This window comes from Physeter macrocephalus, chromosome 1 (assembly GCF_002837175.3).
Source record: "Physeter macrocephalus isolate SW-GA chromosome 1, ASM283717v5, whole genome shotgun sequence".
Classification (NCBI taxonomy): Eukaryota; Metazoa; Chordata; class Mammalia; order Artiodactyla; family Physeteridae; genus Physeter; species Physeter macrocephalus.
The window spans coordinates 28,029,365-28,051,425 of NC_041214.2; the positions used below are offsets into that span (position 1 = coordinate 28,029,365).

At 41.7% G+C, this 22,061-nt stretch overlaps 1 protein-coding gene across 1 annotated transcript in view; it reads right to left on the minus strand.

Annotated features, from left to right (window-relative positions):
• The window catches only part of CLSTN2 (calsyntenin 2), a 675,719-nt gene that overhangs the window by 407,957 nt on the left and 245,701 nt on the right, over positions 1-22,061 (minus strand). The window contains exon 2 of the mRNA XM_028489282.2: positions 7,417-7,539. Coding sequence (XP_028345083.1) covers positions 7,417-7,539 — 123 coding nt within the window. The remainder of the gene's footprint in view (positions 1-7,416; positions 7,540-22,061) is intronic.

The following is a 22,061-nucleotide window of genomic DNA, read 5'->3' on the forward strand; positions in this document are numbered from 1 at the left end:
CCTGCAGAGATGGGGACAGGGGACTCTGCCACAGGCTGCAGACAGGGTTGGAGTCCCCTCCAGTCCTTACTTCCCAGTCTAATCTGAACCCCACCATCTGCTCGAAAATTGGGCAACCACAGATCATATCAGCAAAAACATCAGACAACACAATCTCAATCTGTCACTGAAAATAGGACACATCTGTTTATTATTTTTTTTACTTACTGTCTATGAACTAAACCATAACATAAAATCCTGACTCCTGTGTTTATATAAGAAAGGTATTTTAAGCAAAGTTGCCCATGGCAGTGTAATTTTTTTTAATGGGAAAATCTTGTAAACAACTCAAATATACAAAACATAGACGCATGATTAAGCAAAATATGATACAGTTATATGATATATAATTATGCCTACATTTAAGTAGTATTCTGTAGTATTTTTGAATCTGTTTCAATCTGCTTGGAAAATGTTCTGTGCAAAGAAAAAAAAAATAAAGACTCTGAACCATACATACTATGATCCAAATTAATAAGAGCTATGTATCGAGACATGAATAAAAACAGTCTGGCAGGGTTTTAGGAGTGTGGGTATACTGTTTTATTCTTTACTCTTTTTAGTAATTTTCACATGTATTTGAATGAATAGATGCTGGTTCCTGTTTATGCTAGATTCCAACTCTGTGAGGTCCAAGGCAGTAGCCCACATGGTAGATTCCAGAGCTAAGTCTAAACCTGATTCTCTGCAGGCCCTGCTATGCACTGACCTCTGGCTGAGGCCAAGTGAATGCTCAGAGAGCAGGGTGGGACACCACCCTCTGGCCCTCAGGAATGACCCCCGCGGCAACCAACTTGGAACGCAAAGGCGCATCAGTGGTGAGGCTGACACAGACGGGCCCTCTGCTGCCAGGACCACAGCTCAGAGAGCCATGGGGCACGACAGACTGAAGATGGCTGTGTCCAGTGCCAGTGATCCCGAGGTTGCTGGATGGGGCAGTGAGGCCTGGATGTGGCCATTGCCTGGTATCCACGTGGTACTCAGCCAAAGACCTCTTTCATGGTTTTTTGCCACTGCACAAACTACCTAAATACTTATTTACTTACATTTTTCTTTAAATTGGGGTATTAAAAACTTTGTTGAATTTATTTTAAAAGAAAACTGAAAAGCCAGCAATATGTGCCTCAAATAGAGCGTAATCTAAATAAAATACAACAGAATGTTATTAAAATTCTAGCGCAATGCTGTTGCCTACGGAGTGCTATTGGGATAGCGCTTGCTCTATCTCTGTCAAAAAGAGAGATTAGCAAGTGTTTGAGAGGTACTGAAGACATCTTGAGCCTCCCAAATTGCACCTCTCTCCTTGACATAATCAGAAAGATTTTTTAGAAAAAGTTAAAAGGGAATGGATTAGCATGGGATTCAACTTTCTTTAACACTATGTCCGGGTACCATGGAAATCTACTGCCAGTGACATATGCCTCAAACACTGGACAATCGGCAGAGGGGAAAGAAGGCAGGACTTGGAGTCTGAGGGTCTGGAATTGAGTGACAGGGCTGGTCTGTCCTTAGCTTGGTAACCTGGAGCAGTTACTTAATTTCTCTAAGTCCCAATGTCCTTATTTGCAAAACGGAATCATAATAGCTGACCTACTTTTTCCACAGGGTTGATGTGAGGCTTGGATGTAATTTTGTGTGTGCAGGAGCTGGCACACGTGTGTTTGTGTGTGTGTGTGTGTTTATAATAAAACGGCACATGGTCTGCGGCAATCTAAAAGTATATCTTGCAACGAACAGGTTACTCCACAGGGATAAACGATAGGTAGAATGTAAGGGGATGTTCATTTTCAACTAACATTTACAGAGTTCTGCACAATTCACAAACGACTTTCCCCTGCCTTAGTTAACTGGCTGTCCCCAGACGGCCACATAACCAAACAATCCAGGCAACGTAGCTTGGTGGTGCAAGTGGGTGACGGCATCAAGCCTTCAGAACAAACTCCAAGCTTACTTTTCTTCTTTCCTTAACATCACCATCACAGATTTTAATCACACCATTGTAATCAACCTAAAATGAATAAAAGACGGCTATTGATGATAATGAGAGTTATTATTACTCTGACTACTCTCATTACTACCATTGCTAGGATTATCAGAACTATGATACACTGGACATCTCCTGGCTGCCAGTGCGCTTGGTACTTTGCATTCGTATCTCATTTAATCCATGTATTAGCCCAGGAATAGGTAGTGTATTTACCTCCATTTTAAATATAAGGAAACTGCCCCTCAGAGGAGTTCAGTACCTTATCTAAGACCATATAGCTGGTCAAAGGCAGAGGCTAACTGTGAAACCATGTGTGTCTGGTCAGAGCCTGGGACTGTTCACAACCAGGATTCCTTTTTCGCTATAAGACACCATCGCTGCACAAGCCCCCAGGGAGGGTCTCTGCCATTGGGCAGCTTTGAGGCCCAAAGCACAAACAAGGGCCCTGGGTGAGTCCAAAGACAAAGAGGCAGATGCTGGGCAAAACAGGGAGGACCCATGGAGACAACCATAGAGGAAAAAGCACCTTCTGCTACAACCGGTTAATCAAACCAGGCCAAATCATGTCCCAGGCAATTTTCTGGGCAGCCTTCAGAGACTCACCCAGGCTAGGAAGCCAGTCAATTATGCCTGATCATTCTCTGTAGCCCTGTCCTCCCAAAAGACAAGTCCAGACTGGCCCAGGGTAGACAAATGAGCAGTTCTATTACCTCTGAAAGGCAATCTAATTCCCTTCAAATTTAAAAGTTTCCATGGTTTCCTAACAGGCCTCAGTGGGGCTCACGTAGGAATTAATAAGTTCACAGTGTGCCCAGCTTGCTTTCATTACCATTTTTTTGCCATGCAGTGGACAGAATTTGCATTATGACTCAAGGATTTTTCCGTATGTGATTCTCTAAGATCATGTCCACTGAGCTCAGACACCGGGTTGAGAACTGAGTCAGGTCTCACGGACTTGACTGAGGTCTGAGGGAGGTTTCGCTGACTGAGACAGAGCGCCTCTGCTAATCAGATGGGTCAGGAATCAAACAGAAATATCACAGGGAAAGGGAATTCACAGCAAGGATGAAAGCCCTGGGCTCCAATCCCAGCCCCACGGCTAGCCTGCTCTGGGAGACTGAGCAACTTTCTTGGGCTCCCTGTGAGTGAGTGATCTCCTCTATGAAAGGAGAAGAGAGAAGGATCATGAAAAGTAAACTCAAATTTACCAAACTTCTACTATATATCTTGAACCTTTGCAACATGCATCCTAGACATTCTTTAAATTTAATCAACACAGCAACCCTGGGAAGCTTATACATTTATTCCACAGATGAAAAGAGTGAGATTACTGTAATTGGTGAATCCATCTTATTGCCATGAAACCACACCATTAGAATGAGCCATACAGGGTCAGGGAACGAGAGGTGCGTGTGAATGTGACCGCAAATGCACACAACTTCTCTGGAAAGCATTTTAACAGGTTTCAGAACTTTAAAATATTTGATCAATTAATTCCCACTCTGAAATCCGTCCAAATGACAGAATCAGAAATGTAGACACATACTGTAATACAAAAGACTTGAAATAGACAAACTGCCAGTCATCTCACACTAGTCTGAATGGCCATCATCAAAAAGTCTACAAATGATAAATGCTGGAGCTGGTGTGGAGAAAAGGGAACCCTTGTGCACTGTCGGTGGCACAACCATTACGGAGAACAGTATGGAGGTTCCTCAGAAAATTAAAAACCGAACCACCACAGGATCCAGCAATGTCACTTCTGGGTATATACCCAAAGGAAATGAAATTAGGGTCTTGAAGAGATTATCTGCCTTCCCATGTTCATTGCAACATTATTCAGCCATGAGAAAGAAGGAAATCCTGCCATCTGTGACAATATGGATGGACCTTGAGGGCAGCATGCTAAGTGAAATGTCACAGAGAATGATAAATACTGTATGATATCACTTATATGTGGACAGTGAAAAAGCTGAACTCCTAGGAACAGAGAGCAGAATGGTGGTTACCAGGGGTTGTGGTGGAGAAATGAGGAGATGTCAGTCAAAGGGTACAAACTTCAAGTTATGAGTTTGGGAGATCTAATGTTCAGCATGGTGATTAGAGTTAATAATATTATATTATATACTTGAAAATTGCTAAGAGAGTAGACCTTAAATATTGTCACCACAAAAAGAAGTGGTAATTATGTGAGGAGACGGAGGTGTTAGGTAACACTATGCAGTGGTAATCATTTTGCAACATATAAGTGTATCAAGTCAACACGCTGTATGCCTTAAACTTACACAATGCTATATGTCAGTTATATCTCAATAAAGCTGGAAAAAAATAAAAGAATGGTAAACTATAGAATATTCATTGAGTTGGAAATCATGCAGCCATTTAATGAGATGCAGAAGAGTATTTAATAAAATGGTGTATATTCATTAGTAGGAAAAATAAGTTATAATATTGAATATAAAGTGTATCACTTTATCCCTTTTGGATTAAAACAGAGTCGCAAGACGACCGGAAAGAAATACACTAAAATGTTAACAGAGACTCTCTCTGGGGGTAAGAAGATTTCACATTTTCTACAATAAACACATTGTCATAATCAGGACATATATAATAAAAGCGATTTTATATCCCTGAATTTTGTATTTATCCACAAAACTCAATCATGATTTTTATTTAAATGAGTGATATTTTAGGTAGGAAATTTTTCTTAAAAAGTTTTTAAAGATGGAAAATCTCAAGAGAAACAAGACAGAGCAAAAGTGATACGGATGGAACCATCCCCCCATGAGCTTATAGCTCATCTCACTGGCTAAGCTGGAAAAAAAGAGCACTGGGATGAGGGTGGAAAAAGTGACACACAATACCAGAGCAGTTGATAAGGGGGGGGGGGACCAAAAGCTGCAGTTGACTTCAAGAAGTGATGGAGCTGGCAGATATGAATTTTTCAATTCTATGAGAATGACAGGGATCTGAAATAAATCTTCAGTATTTTATTTTTAAGATAAATGTTTTAAATGCTTTAAGATAAATGTTCTTTGCAGCATGGATGGCTGGCTAGCGTCTGTGTCCTGTCTCAGAGCCAATCATAAATAACACTGAGAAAAATAGCTTTGACCATTCTAAAAAGCACCCTTACGTTTTACCCTTAAGAACTTGGAAGATTATATTTTGATGCATTAAGCTAGATTTTTTTTTTTTTAACGCAGCTGCAAATATCAGGCAGAGTGTAGAGATTGTCTTCAGATGGAAATAACTGCTCAGGGCTTCGCTTAGAAGCAAACCTTAGTTTCAAGAGGTGTCAGAACACCTGTGGTCACATCTGATGGTCAGAATACAACTTCAAGTTTAAAAGTATTCGATGGATTTAGAATTGAAGGAAATCCTTTGGTCAATCTTCAGGTGAAATGATTTACTGTCCTTCAGGTCGACAACCAAGGAAGGTTAAGTGTTTGTAATCCAAACTTTCAAATAGCAGATTTGCTTGCATTTTTTTTTCCATTTTAGTCTTTACATTAGAGTTTATAAGTTTACTGTAGAACAGCTTGTTCAATGACCTCAGTTTCCTAGTACACTATTGGATGAGAACAGGCCTAAACGGAGGCGGACACAAAAAATAATAAGACACATCCCTCATCTTTTAAAGTGTTGGCCTCACTACCTTACAGTGACTTAAAAGCATCTGTTTACTTCCCATTTAATATGTCATTAGTTTTTTCACTTATATCTTAAAGAGGGGTCACACACTTGAATGGGAAGATGAATAAAGGACCTGCACATGCTCAGTCTAATGAGGGAAGCCGCAACACAACTCTGTATTTCAGATCTAATTCATCAAGATAAACCAGAATCCTGCAGTTGTATGCAAACTTTCCCAACTTCTAAATGCTGTCTCTATTTCAATTTTTAAAGCACACAGTGCATGCCAGTCCAAACATTCCCAGGACCCAAACATTTTTGCTAGTGTTTGTTTTAAAATCTCATTTCCAGGGGGTTGGTGAGAATTGCTGATCAACCTCAATATAGTTATGTCCAAGAAGGGGATGAGTTGGAATATTCGCAGGCTGGTAAAGAAGGTCTGGGGAAGACACCTCATCTACTGTGGAAAAGACAGCATGGGATATACACTGCCAAGTGGCCTTTGGTTGAGCTGGGACCTCTGAGGATGGCTGGAAGATGTATGGAGATGTCCCAACTCTAAACACCATGGAAGTCACAGTTAGGTACCCTTGGTGGTTATCATTCTACATAAAATAAAGATTAAGCCTTCTTCTGAGAGTCTAGAGTATCTCCCCCATGCTCTGCGAGAATGCTTATGGGTTTGTCTTCACATAAGGCTGAATTTCCCCATTTAACTCACCCCCTCACTCCTTACTTTATAATGTTCTGTAATGAAAAAAAGGACTTCACGAGCTTATCTCTTAGAAGTGTGAAAGAGCCAATTTTTTCTGCCCAAGTAGCTCATAATGCAACAGACAAACTGTCAGAAAAACTAGACTTCATCATGGTAAAAACCTCAGCCTGGCACCCATCTATCATAAAGCAATCTTCCAGAAATCTTGAAAACCTTCATTAAATTTCCTGTCTTTCTCCTGACAGTTATAAAATGCTAACAATATCACTCATGATGTAGGCATCTTCAGAAATTCTTTGTCCAACCCCTCCCTGCCCCGCCCCGCCATCACCCATCCCCTTTTCTTTGCCAAAATCGATGGAAACATGAGACACAGCCATCTTCTTTCACACACCCCTCCTGGGACCTGGCCCTTGCAGGAGGTTAGAGGAGGAAGCAGTGGTCATCTTGATGACAAAGAGAAGGCTCTCTAGCCACAAGCTGCAAGGGCAAAATGGCACTGCCTCCAGATTCCCCCTCTAAAAGACACACCCATTTTGAAGCTCAAGGGCACAAGTTTGTCCTACCCTTAGCAAATAACTCCCGATCCTGTTTTCTTTCCTTTTTCTCTTGTCAATCTACCAAGTTACAAGTCTTCACCTGTTCATGATATGTGAGTAGTGGGGACAGTGGGTTACACATCTTCTCGTGTCGATGAGAAGATACAGAATTTTCCCTCTTTCTAGAGGGAAAATTCCCCCACAGGCCTTGCTGGCCCAGCTTTTCCAACTCCAGAGGCCACTTCAGCAATATACCATTCTCTCAGAAGAAGAAGGTATAAGGGTCTTGCATTGGAGGCAACACCAAGGAGAAAACCCATGAGGAGATACAGAGTCCACACCAGGAATCAGAAGAAGCATACAGCTTTGAAAGCACAAGCTGATCTGTGAGAGCCACAGGTGGTGACAAGAGCCATGAAGCCCAAGCCTGGGTTTCGTGGAGGTTTCCCAACTTGTCTTCCAAATGAGCAGAGCCTAACCATGCTAAGCTATCATCTCACCTGCAAAAGGAACCGGTGCATCTTTATCCAGGGCGACAAGTGGTGGGTCCAAAATGACTGTGTCGTTGTTCTCTGTTATGACCCCATGATACGAAGTCTCAATCCACGGCTTGTGCTTGTTCACTGGAAAACAATGGAAACAATAAAACAAAAAGATTGACTTTTAAGATCATTATTTGAATCCATAATATTATTGTGAATATTGCTCAAATCCCATTATTTCTATTTCTAGATGCCCAGTATAGATATTTTTAAAAATTAATCAAAAGCTTTAATTCTTAAATGCTACTATCTATGCAGAGATGTTTCAGAGTTAAAATCCATTATCAATCAACAAACTAGCAGATTACAACTTCGTGCTGGGATTTCTGACCTCAATCTTATCCAATCCATCATTAGGAGCCGTTACTGAATTTTATATACATGTATATGGATAAGTACCAACAAATGTGTAAATATACAACAAACATTTTAATATTTTCTGATCCATTAAAGACTGAGTCTACCTAAATGGTCTAAATTATATAGCATTTTAAGTTGCTCTTCAATAATTTGATCAGTTGAATGATATACTGTATAATGTACAATTAATACACTTAAAATAAGTATTAAATATATATTACTAGTTGAGGTGTCCCCACCCCCCCAAAAGATGGATTGGAGTCCTAACCACCAGTACCTTGCAATGTGACTTTATTTGAAGATAGGGTCTTTATAGAGGTAATCAAGTTAAAATGAGGTCATTAGGGTGGGCCTTAATCCAAAATGACTGGTGTCCTTATAAAAAGGGGAAATTTGGCCACAGAGACAGACATGCACACAGGGAAAATGCCACGTGAAGAGTGAAGTTGTGCCTTCACAAGCCAAGGAGCTACCAAAATCTACAAGAGAGACCTTCAGAGCAAACATGGTCCTGCTGACAATTTGATTTCAGACTTTTGGCCTCCAGAACTGTGAGACAATAAATTCCTGCTGTTCTAAGCCACCCAGTTTGTGGTACTTTGTTATGAGCAAATGAATACAAGATAACTTAAAGTCAGCCAGCACTAAGACTTGTACCAGGATTGGTGTAATAGTCCTATGTGAAAATCTTATCTGGTGAATATCCTATTTCTGCTCATTCCAGCCCCTTGATTTGTCTCTGGCCCAGCTCTCCTATGTGAATAGCTGCAATGGCCTCTTGACTTGTCTTCCAGTAAGCAGTCTTGTCCCATTCCAATCCATCCTCCACACTGACATTAAGAGTGATCTTTCTAAAGTATTAATCTAATTCTTCAACTGGGAGCTCCTTGGTTTGTCCTTTAATTCCCCCACAGGAATCTGGGTGCAGAGTAGCTGCTTTAGAAATGAAATGATAGATTATAGGGAGCCCTAGAATCATCAAAGCTGTGCTAATGCTAATCCTCACAACCTGCTTCACAGTTTAAGAGATGTTGTCACATATGTAATGCTCCCCCCAGCAACCTGAGAGGTAGTTGTGATCATTATGAAAATGACAAAGAAACTACTTTCACAAGATGTGACTTTCCCAAGATGGCCACAGGGTTAATAGCTAACAATGGTGAAAACCCAAAACTCTTTCCTACATCATGATATTCAAAAAGTGCCCCCCCAACACACGCTCATATCATAATATATGTAATACACATTACACTATATAACCCACATTATAATATATATTATACACACAATACATATTACATATTGTTTCAATAGCCATGGCAAAGCAAAAGCTTATACATAGATTTGAGAACAGATCTGTGGCAGTGGCTCTGTCCCCTTCCCACTCCATCATGCTTTAAAAGGTCAGTTAAGAGCTGTTCCAGGATTGGTGGTAGGCTCAACCTGGGCCACTGTTTTGCCCTTTGTCACCCAATTCCACAGCAACCGTGAACTAACCGAGGGGCAGTTTAGTGGGGCATGGACATATGCGTTGCTATTCTCAGGTGTTGGCCTCTGAGACCTATTTCTGATGATTGAATCATGGCCAGGGTAGAGAGCCCCTTGTCTAGAGCAGGTCTTAATGGGGCAGCAGGCTCATCCATGCTCACTTGTTGGCATTCATTATGGACCCTGGAAAATTACAGCCACTCTGGGTTGTCCCCACGCTCCTTTGCTCTTTTATTAGCCATCAACACAAAGGCAATGGAAATAATTTGCAACTGTTGGGAAAAAGAATTAATCTTTTTTTCCTTTAATTAAACCTCTTCATTAGAAATGTGTACAGAAGATATACCAGGAGCTTACCCAGTGTTGCAGACTCACGCGCCACTTGGCTCAGTGGCAGACAACGGAACCTAGAGTCACGGTTGCTGGGCTGTGGCCCTGGTTTAGCCACTTCAGGGCTGATTCAGTGCAAGTCAGTTGGCCACGCAGCATCTCAACTCCCTCAGCTGTAAAATGGGGAAGGTGACAGCGCCCACGGGGTTGTCATGTCATTCAGATGTCCTCGGCTGGCCACATAGCCCCTGCTCTTTCATTAGCCCCCTGCTCTCTGGGCAGTGAAAGTGTCACAGGAAAGGTGCTCTGCAGACCCTGAAGTTAAGAAGTCGAGATTTCTACATCATCAGTGGGGATTCTCCTCGCTATCACTACGACAGCTAGTTGAGTACCTACCACATATTAGGCATTTTACATTCATTCATTAATCCTCACAGCAACCCCTCTAGATGAGACCTCGTATCTCATTGTGCAGGTGAGGAACTGAGTCTCAGAGGGGTTTAAATATTCCCTTTTTGGAAAATAAAAAGGTTCATATTCCTAAAATTTCTTCATTTCTCTCTCACTTTCTAACTTCCTTCAGATCTATCTCAACTTTGCTTTGTCATGGTTGATAAACATTTGCACTTTGATGAGTAACCCCAATGAAATCTTCTTTGCTTTGTGTATAGATCAAATCCTCAGGTTTGCAAACCAATAACTTAAATTTACATTATTTTGACTACGAGGATACCATTCATGGCTGAGCCAATTATCGTGCAAGGATTACTTTTCCTTCTTAGTGGTCCAACCGTCATTCCAAGAACACCATTCCTTGCATAGAGACCAGTTGGATTCTTGATTCATTCATTCCATCAAATGGCTGAATCATCCTCCATTTTAACTTGCATTATATTTGGAACCAGCCTCCTTCATTTATTTTTTTTAACTTTTTATTTTATATTGGAGTATAGTTGATTAACAGTGTTGTGTTAGTTTCAGGTGTACAGCAAAGTGATTTAGTTATACATATACCTGTATCCATTCTTTACTGAGCAGAGTTCCGTGTGCTATACAGTAGGTCCTGGTTGGTTATCCATTTTAAATATAGCACTGTGTGTACTTGTCAGTCCCAAACTCCCTGACTATCTCTCCCCCCAACCTCACCCTTCTGCCCTGGTAACCATAAGTTTGTTCTCTGAGACTGTGAGTCTGTTTCTGTTTTGTTAATAAGTTCATTTGTATCATTTTTTTTTTAGATTCCGCATATAAGCAATATCATATTATTTTTTGTTTTCTGAACTCAATGATTGTCTTGTGTTTTTATTTCTGATGAGTAATGAAACACAGAACTACTTCCCCACATCCCAACAATATTATAGCTTTTGAATCTTTCCATCTATTACTCATTCCTCATTTGTAAAATGGAGACACTTTCTTCATAGGAATATTGTAAAAACTGCATGATCATTTAGGCAAATCTAGTACTCCTGACGTGACTAAGCATTCAAATACTCTGAAGTCCCCCTAGCTCATCTCATGCTTCTGAATGGTTAAAGTATAACCTTACATTCTCAGAGGTATTTAGCCCAGCTTCATTCATTCAACAAATATCTTTGGAGTACTTAAAATGTGTAAAAACAGTCTAAACATCGGCAGTAAAATGGGGGAAAATGTCCCTGAAAAAAGCATTTGACAAAATTCAACATTCATTCATAATTAAATCTATCAACAAATGAGGAATAGAAGGAAACTTCTTCACTCAGATAAAGAGCTTTTATAAAAATCTATAGCTAACATCATACTTAATGATTAAAGAGTGAATATTTTCCCACTCAAGTTGGATATGAAAAAGTAAAATTGTCTTTATTTTCAGAGAACATGATCATCAATGAAGCAAAATCTACAGAATCTACAAAAGTACTACTGGAGCTAATAAATGAGTTTAGGAAAGTCACAGGATAGAAAGTCAATCTATAAAAATCAACTGTATTTCTCTGTATTAGAAATAAACAATTGGAAATTTAAATGTAAAAATATTAATAGCATCAAAAATGAAACATTTAGGAATAACTTTCACAAAATACATGCAAGATCTGTAAATTCTCTAAGATATTGCTGAGAGAATTTAATGAAGACCTGCAGAGGTCTTAGTGGAGAGACAGAGAGTGTTCATGATTTGGTAGGCTCGATATAGTTAAGAAGTAAATTTTCCCCTAACTGATCTATAAGTGTCAATGCAACCCAAGTCAAAATAATAGCAGAATTTTTTAAATGGTTAAGCTAATTCTAAAATTTATATGAAAATGAAAAAGACCTGATATAGCCAAAACAATTTTGAAAAAGAAGAGCAAAGTTGGAGGACTTACACTACTTGATTTTAAGACTTATTATAAAGCTACTCTAATCAAGACAGTGTGATGCTAACATAAGGATAGACATACAGGTCAATAGAAAGAATGAAGTTTACAGAAAGAGACACACATACCTATGGTCAATTTCTGACAAAGGTTCCAAGATAATTCAGTGGGGAAGAAGATAGTCCCTTGATTAAATGGTGCTTTGGAACTTCAATCCCACTGCACATTATACACAAAAATTGTCTCTAAATAGATCATGATCTTAAATGTAGGAGTTAAAATTACAAAACCTTTAAAAGAAAGCATAGGAAAAAAACTCTGAGTGTCCTCGGTTTCGGTGAAGATTTATCAGAAGGGACAAAAACAAGCATGAATCATAAGAGATAAAATTGATTCATCAAACTTTATAAAAATTATAAGTTTCTATTCTTGGAAAACAATTTTAAGAAAATATTTTAAAGTTACAGGCTATGAGAAAATATTAAATAAGCATATCTCAGGACTTGAATCCAAAATTTATAAAGAACTCTTACAACACAAAAATAAGACAAATAATCTGCTCTTAAAAAAAAAAAAGGCAAACATTTGAACACACTTGTCACCAGAGTAAATATATGAACAACAAATAAGGACAAGAAAAGATGTTCAACATTAATAGTTACCAAAAATGTGTAAATTAAAGCCACTATGGGATATCACCATGTCACTACTAGAATGGTTAAAATAAGACTGACAATACCAAGTTCTGATGAAGATGTGAAGCAACTGAAATTCATCCATTGCTGGTAAGAATGTAAAATAATATAGTCACTTCGGAAACAGTTTAGCAATTTCTTATAAAATGGCTCAGCAATTCAATTCCTAGGATTTATCCAAGAGAAATGAAAACATAAATTACACAAAAACCCTTGTAGGTAAATGTTCATAGACTCTTTATTCAGAATAGTGCCAAAGTGGAAACTAAAATGGCCATCAACTAGTGAATGAATAAACAAATTGCAGTATATCCATATAATGAACACCTACTCCGCACTGAAAAGAAATCAACTGATTCATATAACAAAATGGATGAATCTCCAAAGTATTTCACTGGTGAAATGAAAGAAGTCAGACACAAAAGACTACATGCTGTTTGATGCCATTCATGTAACATTCTAGAAAATGCCAAAGTATAAGGATAGGTAACAGATCAGTAATTGCTAGAGTCTGCTTGCAAAGGGGCACAAGGGAACTTTCTGCGTTGAAGGAACTGTTCTGTACCTTGATTGTGGTGATGGTTACACCTCTATGTGTCTTTGTTGAAACTTATCAATTTGCATATTTAAAAAGAGTGAATTGTATTGTGCGTAAATTATACTTCAATAAATATGGGACAAAAACAAAGTCCTTATCCTCAAGAGACTCTCAGACTAGAAAGGGATCCACGATACCAGTATAGCAAGAGGTAGGTAAGAAGAGGAAAAGCAGACTGCTATGGAAAAAGAGGGGAGAAGCACTCACCCCACCACAGTAATCCAGAATTACCTCCTGGAGAAAGTAGACTCTAAGTCATGAGCAGTAAGAATTAAGCAGGGATACAAGATATGGAGGGTCCCAGGCAGAGGAACATTGCATGGGCAAGGGCCTGACGGTAAAAGCACCCTGCTACACCATGCGGGGAATGTGAATAGTTATATTTGGTTGGAGACCATAGTTTGAGGGGCAAGGCCAGCCAAGAGGGTGGACTAATGGATATCATCTACATCACCCAGGGCTTACTGGCTTGCACAGAATCATCCAGGAACCATTTCCGAACTCTGGCTTCAAGAGACACTGGAGAACCATCTCCTTTCCAGAAAGAAGCAATAGGTATTGATGCTGGTGGCTCGGCTGTAATTTCCTATTTAATCTCTTCCCTTCCCTGACAAACGTTTTACCTTTTTGTTCCAATAGACTGAGGCCAGTCAGCACGTGCTTTGCTCCATTTGGTTGTAACTTCAGAACTGACTTTTCATCGGTTCTTCACGAGATAATGTCCCTGTTTGCTATACAACTCCTCTTGAGGCCGAACTCTGTCATATCATGCCCCCTTAGGAACTGCTTCTTGCCTCTGTCTTGTCTCCTTTCCATGATGTTTCAGCATCTGGAAAATGCCTGTGTCTTTGCACTCATATAGAGGAAATGCCAGTGTGATATTTCTGCTCCATTTATATAGAGAAATTAGGTCTTGCCCCTCGGTGCGCCTTTAACTAGAACACAGATGCATCCGCAGAACACGCCTCGGCTCTCGTCTCTCTGCTTCCACTCAATGCACCACTGAAAAACTGCATTAACACTCAATCCAAGCAGCAGGGCCAAGTGGCTGATGATTCACCCTTTGAGTTTTTCTACCTACATCCTGCAGTTGACCCTCTGGCCATTGCTAGCTCCTCAACCCTCAGAATTCTCCCTGGGTAAAAGTGAATTGTGAGTAAAAACATACCATACTGATTGCAAAATGCTCCAGTGAGGTTAACTACATCCTAAGAAACAGGTCACTCTAGTGACTGTCAGGCTGTTCTTTTGCCTGCCATGCCCAGTTTCCCCTTCTGACTCCATCCTCTCGTAGAATTGCCTAAACCAGGGGGCATCCATGGGTGGAGTAGGCTGGGCCAATTGTTTGGATCTTTAAACTTTCATTTAAGAGGCCGAGAAACTATAATGTATTTGGCGATGGGCACTTGAGGTGAAAATTCATAAGGAGTTGGGGCTGGCGTTCATGCAGTGATCACCCAACCCAACATTTAGACGGAGATGGAAAGCTATTAAAATCCAAGAAAGCGAATCGGTCAGGAGACAGAGGATTTGGGAGCCGACATACAGAGAGAAGAGAAGCACCCCCAAGCAGCTGCAGGAGATATAGAGGCTGGCCCCCCGTCCTGTTCTCCAGTCCTGGCCCTACTCACCCTTCACTGACTTGCCAGCCTGCCGTGGCTTGTCTGAGGCTCCCAAGTGAAGCCTTTCAATAATTCTTCCCCCAACCATCATTTTTTAAATTTGTACTAGTTTGAGTGGGTGTCTGTTCTTGCAATAAAATGACTCCTAACTACAATAATTGTCATAGCATTTCAAAAAGTATTTCTATTCCTTCCTTTGGAGTGAGGGTGGGATAGAATCTGTGTCTAGGTGGAGGTAAGCCTGCCTAAGGGCAAACCTGGTCCTGACTTCCCTGCCTAGGATCCATCAGAAGCTCTCCTGCTCTCCAACCACAAGATCAGGGAAGCCACTCAAAGACCCCCGCTCCCTCCGTGACCCATGCCTTTGCCCTCATTGTGCTGTCTACCCCTCTCCTCACACTCCTTTCTCCTGGCTCCTGCCTGTTCATCCTGCCAGATGCAGCTCCAGTCCCCCTCCTCCGGTGGTCCTCCTCTATACACCTTGTCACCCTGCACTGCCTGCTATTAGGCTATAGGTCTGCCGCATTGCCATTAGCTGGTTCCTTGCCCCTCCTTCCCCCTCTTCAAGGAGAGGAAGCATCCTAGTCACAATGATGTCCACAGGTCCTGACACAGTGCCTGGAACCTTGATAAATGAGGTGAGCACACCTTTGCCTTCCCAGCACCTCCTGAAGCAATTAGCAGCACTTTGGTTCCAATGAGCAGGTATTCCGACATCACCCAAATAGAAAGAGGGTGTGCCTCGCAAAATACAGGGTGACATTTGCCATCACTTAATTAGAGGCACTATATATCTCCTGCTAGAGGTACCAGTTAGAGAGTTTTAAATGCAAATCCCATGTGTGTGACTCACATATGCAAAGATTCACAGAGGATGAGGGTTACATTATACTGTGTTAATTGGGTTGAAAAAGCATTTGAAGAAAAGATGGCTGATGGGTGCTTTCAGTGAGGGCAGACCAGTGCTTTCCTTCCCTTCCTTCCTCCTTTCCTTCTATCCATCTATCCATACATTTATCCACCTTTCCTATTTTTTTCTTCCTTTCCATCTGTCATTTTCCATCCATAAATACTCAACTGTTTACTGTGTGGGTTCTCTCAAAGTCATTAACTAAATTGCCCCAGCCTGGGGATGAACCATATACCATTATCCCATTGGGTACTGGCACGTGGGCAAGGAGAAAGGCTACCAAGAACTGTGCACTGGGGAATTGTGTAATCTCACAAAAGTGCGATTTTTCAGTTGTCTCTGCACAAGCCATCCAGATAAAGCCAATTGCCCAAAGCTTGCCCTAAGACAGACCCTGAGATTAGGTGTAAGTGGTACTGGGCTTAATGTCATAGTTCTGACACTATGTAACCAACAGGGTATTTTAGTCAAGTATCAATCTTCCCAGACCTCTGCTCACTCTCCTTTATAAAATGGAGGTAATACCAACCCCGCAGGGTTATTGGGAGGAAGATAAAATGAGACACTAAGTCAGAGCTGACTCAGTGGTGATGAGCAACTTAAATGTCCCCAGTAAAGGCCCTTTGATTCTGAATGTCAACACCCACAGCCTCGGTGAGGACCCCCATGGGACCCAGCCTGCCCCATACAGACATGCCCAAGTTACCCAATAAATCTACTGGTGGGCGGGGAAGATTAGATTAAGACTGTAAAGAAGATTTGGAGCCATTCAGGAAAAAATCTTTTAGAATAGGAAGAGGGGGGAAAAAGACTGTGATGGTTTAATGTTCCCATTCAATTACTAGAGCCAACACACTTTTCCACACTGTCTTACCTACTGAACACATTATTGGACTGAAGCGTGCACTAAATTGTTATAACTATAATTCCCCAAGATTGTTATTACTTTAATATCTCATCCTTCACCGCATTTTAAATCTCTCTAACCCCTAAAACCAGCCCGTAACTTACTTTGGAATTGATGCTACTAAATATAATCGTCTACAACTCTTTCTGTAATCCATTGTTCAACCACAACCACTACATAACTAATCAGGAGCGGCCACTCCGGAGGGCCTACTATGTGTGTTCTCATTAAATCCTCCCCATCGCCCCTGTGGGAGGGTTTCATGGGCTCCATTTCATGGATGAGGTTATGGAGGCTCAGGGAGTTTAAGGAAATCATACAAGGTCATGGTCCCTAATGGAAGGACTGAGGTTCCCACCCCACTGGGTCATTCCTCCCGCAACCAGAGGTCAATGCAGCAGCACATATTTTTTTCCATCCCCTGTGGGTCCAGCCTTGGACCAAGTGCTCTGAGGGGGCACAGAAGAGCCAAGACTGAACAGACCGGAGAACAGGCAGAGTTCTCCAGAGAAAGAGAACCAATGGGAGACAGAGAGATTGAGACAGATAGAGATAGATAGAGCTAGAGCTAGAGCTAGAGCTAGAGCCAGAGCTAGAGCTAGATAGAGCTAGAGCTAGAGCTAGAGTTAGATAGAGCTAGAGCTAGAGCTAGAGCTAGAGCTAGATAGAGATAGAGACAGGACATATATATATATATATATATACACAGACAGAGAGAGAGAGAGATACATATACATACATAGATACATGTGTGTGTGTGTGTGTGTGTGTGTGTGTGTGTATAAGTATATATAAAGGAATTGGCCTACACTATTGCGGGGGCTGGCAAGTCTAAAATTCTAGCCTGCAGGCTAGAAGCTCAGGCAGGAGTTAATGCTTCAGTCTTGAGGCAGAATTTCTTCTTTTCTGGGAAAACTCCATTTTTGCTCTTAAAGCCTTTCAACTGATCGGATGAGGCCCACCCACATTATTGAGGACCATCTCCTTTACTTAAAACAATTGCCTGTAGATGTTAACCACATGTCCAAAATGCCTTCACAGCAACACCTGGATGAGTGTTTCATTGAATAACTAGATACTATAACCTAGCCAAATGGACACATAAAACTTAACATCACACTCACTGAAGAATCTTTAAAATGTTATATTCAAAATGAGTGAGAAGATTGGATATGACAGTGCAACTTCCTTTTAACCTCAGACAGAAACACCAAATTCTTGTTTCTCTACTGGCAAACTAATAAATAAAACCTTTGTGGTTTTTGCTATCAACTTTGTTCTAGAAGGTAGCAAATGTGAGATACGTTTTTATTGCAAATTCCATTTCATGCCTTAGATCCCAAGGTGTTCAGAACAACGAATGGCAATTATCTGGTTTACAGTATATTCACTGCAGAATGCTCACCTGTTTCTCAGTGCTTCAGAAAGAAAGCACTGGCAGGTCAATTTCACTTCTTATTTATGTGGATTGTTACCTGCATTTCTCCAGCTCTGGCTCCTTCCTGGGAAGTTGCAGGATATCAGAGGTAGAGGATAGGGCTAGAAAAGCCTGCCCTCTACCACCACCAAACACACAAAATCATCATAAAGCTGAAAGCCAAATGCCCTAGGTCACCCTCATAATCAACCTGATCAGGGTATCAGACAAGATGGCTCCATTTGCATTCAAGTTGAATTATCTGCACTCCCATCTGCTCAGCTCAGCTCCCCACCACTGACTCAGGAAAGCATTCTCTGACCCTCCCCTTCCTCTCCACCCCTAAAGACACCCCGCAGACTGAATTAGTTCTTTCCTTATCCCACTATAGCCCCCTGCCTATCCTTAGCACATCAAGGACTAAACCGGGCTGTAAATATCCTTTTGTGTCTTTCCACTACCAGATGGTGGGTAAAGATGCTGGGTCTTTCACACCTGTATCTCTAGCCCTAGCACAACAGTTCTCAAAGTACGGCCCAGGAACCCTGAGGGGTCCCTGAGACCCTTTGAGAGGTTCACAAGGTGAAAACTATTTTCATGCAAGTACTAAGGTTGTATTTGCAGTCTTTGTCCTCATTCTCTCTGGAGGAGTTTTCCAGAGGCTGTATAAGAGGTATCACAACAGAATCCAGAAACAGTTATGAGAATTCAGCTGTCTTCTAATCAGCCAGGCATGTGCAAAAATATAAAACAAGGGCACTCTCCTCATTATTTTAAAATTTTGGATAATACAGTTATTTTTAATAAAAAGTACTTTATTTTTGTCAATATGTGATAGGTTTTTTAATTATTTTAACTGAATTAATAAAGATAAATATATCACATTTTATTAGCTCTAATTACTAATGAAATAAAGAGCAATAGGTAAAATCCACAAAAACCAAAGATTGTGGGTTGTTAATGATATTTAAGAATGTTAAAATGTTCTGAGAGCAAAAAGTTTGCTGTATAACCTAGCAAAGGACTTAAAAAATAGTACATACTACTCATGTAGGAATAAAGAGAAAACGTGTGAGCAGAGGAACAGGGGAGAGAGAACAAAGAAACAGAGTTGAGGGAGGGAAAGAAAGGATGTCTAAAGTTGTCAAGGCCAGGCTCACATAATCAATTCTTAGATTCATCTTAGTTGGGGGAAAGTCCATCAACATGGTGACAAGATCAGTCCTTTCTCTTGTTCTGGTTGTGAAAGAAGAGCAACTGGTTGACTTAGTTTGCACACCAATTGTTGTAATGTCGTGTAGCTAATTTTTGCCATGCTGATTTTTCTGGAAAAAAGCAAGAACATCCTCTCTTGCTGTATGAACCTGAGCGCAGGCTGTCAAGAGAATAATTATCTGAAATCACAGGCCTTATATCACTTGCAACCTGGTTGGAGACACCACCATACAAAGAAACAAACTCCATAAATCATTCCTGCAAAAGGCATCAAAGGTTAAAAGCATCATGATGAATTTCTGAAATAAATCTGGACTCTGAATTTTCAGAGTGTTTAGGAGGCAACCATTGTATCTCAACAGAGAAATCATGATCTTAGCAATTTTAGAGGGTAACTCCACTGCTAAAGGTGTCAATTTCTCCTAGAGGTAAACAGAAAAGGTCTTTGCAGCTGGAAGAGTCTCTCAATGCTTAAGGCATCCTTCTCAAAAAAAAAACTTTTGGGATCCCTGATCTGACAATTTCTAAGCACCCTGGGGTCTGGCACGTGGCAGGTGCCCAACAAATGTGATTAAAAGATCAATAAATGAATATGCTCTTACTGCTTTTGTCAATTATCTGCACAAAGACCCAGGTAGCACTCTGCATGGAATCACTATTCCTCACCAATTATAACTTCTCTTAACCAAGATATCTGGTTTGGACATATTTAGTTCTGAATAACTTTGGTTGATCAAGAGAATGTTGGTGTCCACATACACCAACATTACTTCTGGGGATAACTGAACAAGGAAGAAATAAGGAAATAAAAACAAAGAGGATGTATGGACAGATAGATAAAGGACATTGGCAGAAGATAAGCACCAGCCTAGAACAGTTCAGCATGGAATGAGAATTCCATGGAATTAAGAAGGTCCCAGGAGAAAAGTAACTCCGACTCATGAAATCAGATTGTCACAGGACATTTGGTGGGGAACAAGATATACGTTATTATCTGTTACAAAACACACAAATGTATGAGCAATGAACTGATTTAGGGCTGGAAAAGTCTACAAGATTCTTATGAACACAGAATGATGCATGGAATTAATTGTGCAGAGCTCATTATAGTGAATTTAAGATGGGTATCATGCTACTGATAGTGTATTATTTGGTTTGCTGCATATTAGTGAAAATGGAGATATTTATTAAAAATGTTCTATGTTAATCCTCAATATCATTTTTGCATAACCTTTTTGAAAACTGAGGATTGAATTTCTCAACAGTGATGGCTGCTCCCATTGTATGATTATAAGACCTCAATCCAGGGGCGGAGAGAAGATGGCGGAAGAGTAAGACACGGAGATCACCTTCCTCCCCACAGATACATCAGAAATACATCTACACGTGGAACTGCTCCTATAGAACACCCACTGAACGCTGGCAGAAGACCTCAGACTTCCCAAAAGGCAAGAAACTCCCCCACGTACCTGGGTAGGGCAAAATAAAAAAGAATAAACAGAGACAAAAGAATAGGAACGGGACATGCACCAGTGGGAGGGAGCGGTGAAGGAGGAAAGGTTTCCACACACTAGGAGCCCCTTCACGGGCGGAGACTGCGAGTGGCAGATGGGGGGAGCTTCGAAGCCGCGAAGGAGAGCGCAGTAACAGGGTGTGGAGGGCAAAGCGGAGAGATTCCCGCAGAGGACGGGTGCCGACCAGCACTCACCAGCCCGAGAGGCTTGTCTGCTCACCCTCCGGGAAGGGCGGCTGCTGGGAGCTGAGGCTCGGGCTTCGGTCAGAAGCCGGGAGAGGACTGGGGTTGGCGGCGTGAACACAGCCTGAAGGGGTTAGTGCGCCACGGCGAGCCGAGAGTGAGTCCGGGAGAAGTCTGGAGCTGCCTAAGAGGCAAGACACCTTTTCTTCCCTCTTTGCTTCCTGGGGCGCGAGGAGAGGGGATTAAGCGCGCCGCTTAAAGGAGCTCCAGAGACGGGCGCGGAGCTGCCGAAGAGACAAGAGAATTTTTCTTACCTCTTTGCTTCCTGGTGCGAGAGGAGAGGGGATTAAGCGCGCCACGTAAAGGAGCTCCAGAAACGTGCGCGAGCCGCGGCTGTCGGGGAGGAACCCAGAGACGGGCATGAGACGCTAAGGCCGCTGCTGCCGCCTCCAAGAAGCCTGTGTGCGAGCACAGGTCACTCTCCACACCGCCCCTCCCGGGAGCCTGTGCAGCCCGCCACTGCCGGGGTCCCGGGATCCAGGGACAGCTTCCCCGGGAGAACGGGAGGCGTGCCTCCGGCTGGTGCAGCATCACGAGGCCCTCTGCCGACGCGGGCTCCGAGCCCCTCCCACCCCCCGGGCTGAGTGAGCCAGAGCCTCCGAATCAGCTGCTCCTTTAACCCCGTCCTGTCTGAGCAAAGAGCAGACGCCCTCGGACGACCTACGCACAGAGGCGGGGCCAAGTCCAAAGATGAACCCCAGGAGCTGTGCGAACAAAGAGAAGGAGGGGGAGGTCTCTCCCAGCAGCCTCAGAAACAGCAGATTAAAGCTCCACAATCAACTTGAACTGCCCTGCATCTGTGGAATACGTGAATAGAGAGCAAATCATCCCAAGTTGAGGAGGTGGACTTTGGGAGATAGATATATTATTATTTTCCCCTTTTTGTCTTTTTGTGAGTGTGTATGTGTGTGCTGCTGTGTGAGATTTTGTCTGTATAGCTTTGCTTTCACCATTTGTCCTAGGGTT